The sequence below is a fragment of the Oncorhynchus nerka genome, linkage group LG13, assembly GCF_034236695.1.
Source record: "Oncorhynchus nerka isolate Pitt River linkage group LG13, Oner_Uvic_2.0, whole genome shotgun sequence".
In the NCBI taxonomy this organism is placed as follows: domain Eukaryota; kingdom Metazoa; phylum Chordata; class Actinopteri; order Salmoniformes; family Salmonidae; genus Oncorhynchus; species Oncorhynchus nerka.
The window spans coordinates 6,757,047-6,765,643 of NC_088408.1; the positions used below are offsets into that span (position 1 = coordinate 6,757,047).

The 8,597-nt window shown below is 43.6% G+C and overlaps 1 protein-coding gene across 2 annotated transcripts; it reads right to left on the bottom strand.

Annotated features, from left to right (window-relative positions):
• Positions 1-753: 753 nt before the first annotated feature.
• LOC115118995 (translation initiation factor eIF2B subunit beta-like) lies at positions 754-8,355 on the bottom strand. 2 transcript variants are annotated; one of them, XM_029647716.2, is made up of 8 exons: positions 8,078-8,355; positions 6,789-6,909; positions 6,025-6,176; positions 5,104-5,267; positions 4,094-4,189; positions 3,833-3,970; positions 2,788-2,854; positions 754-964 (listed from the first exon to the last, which is right to left on the bottom strand). In XM_029647716.2, the coding sequence occupies exons 1-8, from the start codon at positions 8,247-8,249 to the stop codon at positions 807-809; spliced, it is 1,068 nt and encodes a 355-aa protein (XP_029503576.2). In that variant the 5' UTR covers positions 8,250-8,355; the 3' UTR covers positions 754-806. The 2 variants fall into 2 exon arrangements, with proteins under 2 accessions (XP_029503576.2, XP_029503577.2); XM_029647717.2 differs by lacking the exon at positions 754-964 and adding an exon at positions 1,826-2,052.
• Between the last annotated feature and the right edge of the window lie 242 nt (positions 8,356-8,597).

The window sequence follows — 8,597 nt, forward strand, 5'->3', positions numbered from 1 at the left end:
CCAGTGGACTATGCCGATCGGGTGTCCGCACTAAGTTCGGTATCGATATGGTGCTCCTGGGGGAGCCCGGGACCACCAGGTCGTCTAAGGAGGGGTGCACCGGCCCAGGTCGGAAACGGAGCAGGCCAAAGCCCCCGTGCCGCTCAGTAGTGGGATCGCGCCTGTGAATAGACGCTGTAGTGCAGCCTGAGCAATACAGCGGGACCCAGTCTTTTTGAGCTTTTTTTTCCTCGTCCAAACTCTAAATCTTTATGAATCTGTTGGTTTGCATATGAAACAGAAATATGCTATTACGCCACATTTGTACACTTGTGTCGTGAAGAAACAGAGCAGACGTCAATGTATAATAATATATATAATAATATGAAAGTAAATGGAAACAACGTTGATTTAACCAGTGTGTGTCCAGTGACAACAATTTGTAACGATAATGTTCATTTATTTGCTTCACTTTCGCCCGTTTCTGATTTAGCCACGATGATACAAACACCCCCTGCTGGTTTTCCGGCGTAACTACAACTATCTTTCTGAATACTTCATCGAGAGTTCCAGTAGTGGGCGCTGTTCTGGCTTCATACTGGTAAGCAACATCATTGTAAAGAAGTTATTTTCTTCTTTGAAATAACATTCTGTAAATTCTATTAAATTACAATTGAAGTATGAAACAAAAAGTTCTGAAACTTGCAGCAAATCATATTATAAAATCATTGGTTTCACAAATCATTGAAAAAGACGAAAACAAACCAAATGCAATCAATTGCATAAACCTTTTTAATTTATTATCATGAGCATTTTCTGTACACTGATTACAGTTTGTGGTCCTCAGGGTGGTAGAGTTCACTCATCAGCCGGTAGATGTAAGAGGGAGCGTTGCCGCCAATGTTAGAGATGAACAGAGTGATGAGTTCAGGAGGAACGTAGTCGAACACGGGGCAATGCACGTTGACCTTGGATAGAATCTCTCCTATAGACAAACAGAGTAAAGTCACATGTTGAACACGGGGCAGTGCACGTTGACCTTGGATAGAATCTCTCCTATAGACAAACAGAGTAAAGTCACATGTTGAACACTGGGCAGTGCACGTTGACCTTGGATAGAATCTCTCCTATAGACAAACAGAGTAAAGTCACATGTTGAACACTGGGCAGTGCACGTTGACCTTGGATAGAATCTCTCCTATAGACAAACAGAGTAAAGTCACATGTTGAACACGGGGCAGTGCACGTTGACCTTGGATAGAATCTCTCCTATAGAGAAACAGAGATCAGAATCTCTCCTACAGAGACAAACAGAGATCAGAATCTCTCCTATAGAAACAAACAGAGATCAGAATCTCTCCTACAGAGACAAACAGAGATCAGAATCTCTCCTATATAGAAACAGAGTAAAGTTGAACACTGGGCAATGCACGTTGACCTTGGATAGAATCTCTCCTATAGAGAAACAGAGTAAAGTTGAACACTGGGCAATGCACGTTGACCTTGGATAGAATCTCTCCTATAGAAACAAACAGAGTAAAGTCACATGTTGAACACAGGGCAATGCACGTTGACCTTGGATAGAATCTCTCCTATAGACAAACAGAGTAAAGTCACATGTTGAACACTGGGCAGTGCACGTTGACCTTGGATAAAATCTCTCCTACAGAGACAAACAGAGATTAGAATCTCTCCTATAGAGACAAACAGACATTTACATTTAAGTCATTTAGCAGACGCTCTTATCCAGAGCGACTTACAAATTGGTGCATTCACCTTATGACATCCAGTGGAACAGCCACTTTACAATAGTGCATCTAAAACTTTTAAGGGGGGGTGAGAAGGATTACTTTATCCTATCCTAGGTATTCCTTAAAGAGGTGGGGTTTCAGGTGTCTGAATCTCTCCTACAGAGACAAACAGAGATCAGAATCTCTCCTACAGAGACAAACAGAGATTAGAATCTCTCCTATAGAAACAAACAGAGATCAGAATCTCTCCTATAGAAACAAACAGAGTAAAGTCACATGTTGAACACAGGGCAATGCACGTTGACCTTGGATAGAATCTCTCCTATAGAGAAACAGAGATCAGAATCTCTCCTATATAGAGAAACAGAGATCAGAATCTCTCCTACAGAGACAAACAGACAGAGATCAGAATCTCTCCTACAGAGACAAACAGACAGAGGTCAGAATCTCTCCTACAGAGACAAATAGACAGAGGTCAGAATCTCTCCTACAGAGACAAACACATAGAGGTCAGAATCTCTCCTACAGAGACAAACACATAGAGGTCAGAATCTCTCCTACAGAGACAAATAGACAGAGGTCAGAATCTCTCCTACAGAGATAAACAGACAAGAGGTCAGAATCTCTCCTACAGAGATAAACAGACAAGAGGTCAGAATCTCTCCTACAGAGACAAACACATAGAGGTCAGAATCTCTCCTACAGAGACAAACACATAGAGGTCAGAATCTCTCCTACAGAGACAAACACATAGAGGTCAGAATCTCTCCTACAGAGATAAACAGACAAGAGGTCAGAATCTCTCCTACAGAGATAAACAGACAAGAGGTCAGAATCTCTCCTACAGAGACAAACACATAGAGGTCAGAATCTCTCCTACAGAGATAAACACATAGAGGTCAGAATCTCTCCTACAGAGACAAACAGATGAGGACATTTTCTTTTTAATCAGTCTTTTACACAGACAAAGCGTTGATTACTGCCGGTGTTACAGACACTTTGGTAAAGAGTCTCAAGAGTATAAAACATTGAAATAAGTTCTCAATGAAAGTACTACCTGCTGTGAAGGGAAGCACCTCGTGTGGGGAGACAAACATATGGAATGTGTCCTCTTCATTGGGAAACTGAGAACAGGAAAACAACTATTAACGTCATTCAACGATAAGGAGCTTTCAGGTGAAGAAATGGCTCACTGACATCCATCTCGGCGGCAGGGTAGCCTAGTGGTTAGAGTGTAGAGGAGGCAGGTAGCCTAGTGGTTAGAGTGGAGAGGCGGCAGGGTAGCCTAGTGGTTAGAGTGTAGAGGAGGCAGGTAGCCTAGTGGTTAGAGTGGAGGGGCGGCAGGGCAGCCTAGTGGTTAGAGTGGAGGGGCGGCAGGGCAGCCTAGTGGTTAGAGTGGAGGGGCGGCAGGGTAGCCTAGTGGTTAGAGTGGAGGGGTGGCAGGGCAGCCTAGTGGTTAGAGTGGAGGGGCGGCAGGGCAGCCTAGTGGTTAGAGTGGAGAGGCGGCAGGGCAGCCTAGTGGTTAGAGTGGAGGGGCGGCAGGGTAGCCTAGTGGTTAGAGTGGAGGGGCGGCAGGGTAGCCTAGTGGTTAGAGTGGAGGGGCGGCAGGGTAGCCTAGTGGTTAGAGTGGAGGGGCGGCAGGGTAGCCTAGTGGTTAGAGTGGAGGGCGGCAGGGTAGCCTAGTGGTTAGAGTGGAGGGCGGCAGGGTAGCCTAGTGGTTAGAGCGTTGGACTAGTAACTGGAAGATTGCAAGTTCAAACCCCCGAGCTGACAAGGTACAAATCTGTCGTTCTGCCCCTGAACAGGCAGTTAACCCACTGTTCCTAGGCCGTCATTGAAAATAAGAATTTGTTCTTAACTGACTTGCCTAGTTAAATAAAGGTAAAATAAAATAATAAAAATCTCCACCCAGAAGGTGTTCATGTTCAGACTGATCATCAAATCATCACATTTATAAAGCCTCTTCTTACATCAGCTGATATCACACAGTGCTGTACAGAAACGCAGCCTAAAACCCCCAAACAGCAAGCGATGCAGGTGTAGAAGCACGGTGGCTAAGGGAAAACGCTCCCTGGAAAAGGCCAGAATATGGTTGTGAATACCTGAGGCGAGAGCTTGAACATGGGAGCACAGATGATGAGCGGAGTCGAGTGGTGTCTGGCTGCTAGAGCTACAGAGTGGGTTCCGTTGACCGCCCGGAGCCCGCCATTGGCCAGAACCGTCTGTGTGCCGATGATGACCTGGAAACCCCCACATCTGGTCCATTAACAGTAGTCAAGCTATCAATAGTTTTAGAAAGAGCCTGTTCTAAAAAAAAAAAAATAAGCAACATCACAGTAAAAACAACAACAAGTCAAACTCACCTTATTCACTCGGGACATCACTGCAAATATGGCAGCATCTGCTATTACAGTGGTCTCAATGCCCACTTTGGAGAGACCTGTAGCCATTTCATGACCCTTGGGAGAGGGACAAAGGTCATTACTGTAGCATATTAAATCATGAAATATTATGGAGAGAAGAAATTAATTAAATAGATGCCTGCTTCCTTTAGCACTAGTGTATATACATATAAATAGATAGAAGGATGGAGGAAGGGAGGGATGATGGATGGATAGAGGAAGGGAGGGATGATGGATGGATAGAGGCAGAGATGATGGATAGAGGTAGAGAGGAATGATGGATGGATAGAGGAAGGGAGGGATGAGGTAGGGATGATGAATCGATAGAGGGAGGGAGGCAGGGAGGGATGATGGATGGATAGAGGGAGGGGTGATAGAGGGAGGGATGATGGATGGATAGAGGCAGAGATGATGGATAGAGGTAGAGAGGAATGATGGATGGATAGAGGAAGGGAGGGATGATGGATGGATAGAAGAAGGGAGGGATGATGGATGGATAGAGGAAGGGAGGGATGATGGATGGATAGAGGAAGGGAGGGATGATGGATGGATAGAGGGAGGGGATGGGATGGATAGAGGCAGAGATGATGGATAGAGGAAGGGAGGGATGATGGATGGATAGAGGAAGGGAGGGATGATGGATGGATAGAGGGAGGCAGGGAGGGATGATGGATGGGTAGATGGATAGAGGAAGGGAGGGATGATGAATGGATAGAGGCAGGGATGATGGATGGATAGAGGCAGAGATGATGGATAGAGGGAGGGAGGGCGGGATGATGGATGGATAGAGGCAGGGATGATGGATGGATGGATGATGGAGGTATAGTTTGATGGTGGGATGATAGATAGAGGCATGCAGGGAGAGAGGGATAGATAGGGATGGAGGTATAGTTGGATGATAGATAGGGATGGAGGTATAGTTGGATGGTGGGTTGATGGGAGTGAATGAGGGCTGAAAGGATGGCGTATACCTGGCAGAAGGGGGCACACTCGGCCACGATGACGTGGAACTTGCGTTTCCTCGCTGCGTCTTTGAGGAAGGCCTCGACGGTGCGTGAGCGGCCGACAGTCATGATGACCTCGTTGGAGTGGATGTGCTCCAGGGCCTGCATGGCTATGTTGTCTGTGGTGCCATCTGGGAGAGAGGAAGACGACAAGAAGGAGAATATAACAGTAAGCTCAGTGCTGCTTGACCAAGGATAATATTCTCATAGGATCTTTAGGAATAAGCAGTGTACAGATTAAAAGCACTAGAGAACAGGTGGGGGGGGGGCTGAAAGGGGACTTCAGCTAAATGCCAACTAACGCCCTCCAGATGAAACAGAGATAAAGTCTGAGATGGTATTTTCCTTATGCTTCAGTTGAGCGACATGATTATATCTCCCTCACTAACTTTAAGCATCAGCTATTAGAGCAGCTCCCATATCATTGCACCTGTACATAGCCCATCTGTAAATAGCCCACCCAACTACCTCATCCCCATTTTGTTATTTATTTTTTGCTCCTTTGCACCCCAGTATCTCTACTTGCACATTCATCTTCTGCACATCTATCACTCCAGTGTGTAATTGCTAAATTGTAATTATTTTGCCACAATAGCCTATTTATTGCCTCCCTAATCTTGCTACATTTGCACACACTGTATATAGACTTTTTCTATTGTATTATTGACTGTATGTTTTGTTTATTCCATGTGTAACTCTTGTGTTGTTGTTTTTGTCGCACTGCTTTGCTTTATCTTGGCCAGAGGTCGCAATTGTAAATGAGAACTTGTTCTCAACCAGCCTACCTGGTTAAATAAAAGGTGAAATGAAATAAATGAAAAAGCTTAACAGCTGCTGGAAAGTATTTGATATCGGTTGGTGTTAATATGCCATCAGTGAGAATCTTACCCAGCTCTGTGAGGAGTTCATTGATGGCCTCTATGACGTTGGCTTTGAGATGAACAAAGTGTTGTCTGAAGTTCTCCTCACTCAGTTCCCCTGCCGTCAGCAGCTTGTGGAGGGACTCCTGCTGCTCGGTCTCCTCACTGCTACCACGGGACCTGAGGAAACAAAACAAACATAGTTGACATGAGAAGAGAGAGACAAGCTGGGTATATTTCAATTGAAATGACCATAGAACAACAAGACATTGTACAGATGGTAGCTTTAACATGAGTAGAGTGGCAACTGAGAGATCGTCAACAAGTCCGTCTACTACATAATTAACCAGATTCTGTTTAGCTAACGTTCCACTCGCTGTACTCCATGGCATATGCTCAAAAAGATGTTTAGCATGACAGGGTTGGTAAGGAGTGGAACGATAGCTAAACAGATTGGTACCCAGACTATGATATGGACAACCATAACAAGGGTATCAGACACCAGATGAACAATGTTGATTATAAACCTTCAGCCTGTTCTTTGAAGGAATATTCCCCAGAATCCCCATCCCCATCTGGCATACTCCTCCCTGATGATAAACTCACCTGGCATACTCCTCCCTGATGATAAACTCACCTGGCATACTCCTCCCTGATGATAAACTCACCTAGCATACTCCTCCCTGATGATAAACTCACCTAGCATACTCCTCCCTGATGATAAACTCACCTGGCATACTCCTCCCTGATGATAAACTCACCTGGCATACTCCTCCCTGATGATAAACTCACCTGGCATACTCCTCCCTGATGATCTTGAGCACGCGCCGTACCATGTTGCCCACGGTGGTCTCGGACGGTTGGGCGGCCGTCATTCTCCTTCCCTCATTGCGAATGATCTCCATCAGGTCACCTGTTATGACATACAAGAGGATTTCTTTGTCACACGTCATTCCAGGTAAGTGAATAGAGAAATAGTATTGGCATTTTTTTGTAGGAAATAACTCCACCTCCACGTTTTTTTTAGGGGTTTCGGATCAAACGCTGAAAATAAAGTCTGTGGTAAACACAGGCTTAGGATATCTTATATGTTTTGTTATATGAGAATCTTTATTAGCCAACTTCACTTTTTGTGAATTTTGAAGAATGTATGTAATGATAAATCAAATAAAAAACACAAAGCACTTAAAGCCTTCATAATTCATAAAGGTCATGTTAACTGACTGGTATTATCGCATAGAACAAAATGTAGAAGACTGAGTTAACCTCCGACCTTATTTTCGGCATTTATTATTTATTCCCCATAGGGATGGCTGGACGAGCCAGAGATAACTTATTTCCGGGTTTTACGACTACAAATTGGCGCGCTCTATTATGAAAGACTTTTAGAAATAACCCAAAATAGACCACAGCCTGTCGTTTCAAATGGGAACAAATTAAATCATAGTGGTCAGAACAGGCAAGGAGATATAGTGAGCTCCTATTGGCGCGTTCTATCATTTATTTGCATATTTCCGTTAGGTAACGCCCTACTATATGAAGTGCGCGTGTTCATTAACTTGATTCACCTTTGCTCTCCTAAACAATGCCATTTTTTAAAACTTTGGCAAAGGTTAAAGTCTAAAAAAAACGCAATCCACTTTGTTTGTTACAGATTCTAGTTTTGGAAACAGAAAACTGTATAGAGTTCAAATGTTTAACGATGAGAAAATTAGCAGAATGTTGGACAAAATCCATTTCGCTCTATCTTCTCCCGCTGGGCTTCCTCTCATCACCATATTTGGTAGTGAGTAGAAACGTCATGCGGATGCTTCACGTTTATAATCCGGTGAAATATCTGTGCTATTATGTTCAGACATAACACCATTGACCAGTTTCAAAATGACATCAGCTTTTCGTGGCTGTTCAGATTTTGACAGCTGGCTAAAGTTACTATCACAATGTGTCTTATAGCGGATAAAACGTTGGTCACAAATGTCAAATGTAATTTACAGAAACACTTACAGCTAGCTTGAGAACTAGAAAACCATTAATCTAGCCATCGAATAAACTAGCTAGAGTTCAGCTGTTATAATGTATACCTGCGCTGCTCCATCGTGCTTGGGCTGTTATTCTCCGAAGCAAATATGTGGTTTCTCTGGCCATTTCCCCCGACCCTCGGAGGGGTCCTGTCCCACTGCCTCCCCGCTTCAAATCGGCAAGAAAAGCCTCGATTCGTTCCGTAAGATCTGTTTCCTTGTCTGCCCCAGGCATATTGTTTTTTTAAATTCACTTGCTAGATGCTGTATAAAAAAACTATTTGATGTTGTCACACATTTACTGAAGAGGGAAATTGAACCGGAACTACATTGTGCGTGAAGGAAAGCGCTTCCGGGTCATTATATTAGTCCAATGCTGATTGGACCAAATGATTATAAACGCACATCTTGCAATATTTTCATAGATTTCATAATTTATTCATAATCATTTTACATTATTAGGTAGACAGTAACAGGTAGACAGTACTCGTGTAACCTTTATAAATTATGTATATTATATCGCTCCATCTTCATCTTATATATATATATATATATATATATATATATATATATATATATGATC

Coding starts and splice junctions, on each gene's coding strand:
- LOC115118995 (XM_029647716.2), bottom strand. CDS start 8,249: ATGCCTGGGGCAGACAAGGAAACAGATCTTACGGAACGAATCGAGGCT. Junction 6,177..6,788: donor ATCAGGGAGGAGTATGCCAG/GTGAGTTTATCA, acceptor TTGTTTCCTCAG/GTCCCGTGGTAGCAGTGAGG. Junction 5,268..6,024: donor TGAACTCCTCACAGAGCTGG/GTAAGATTCTCA, acceptor CCTCTCTCCCAG/ATGGCACCACAGACAACATA.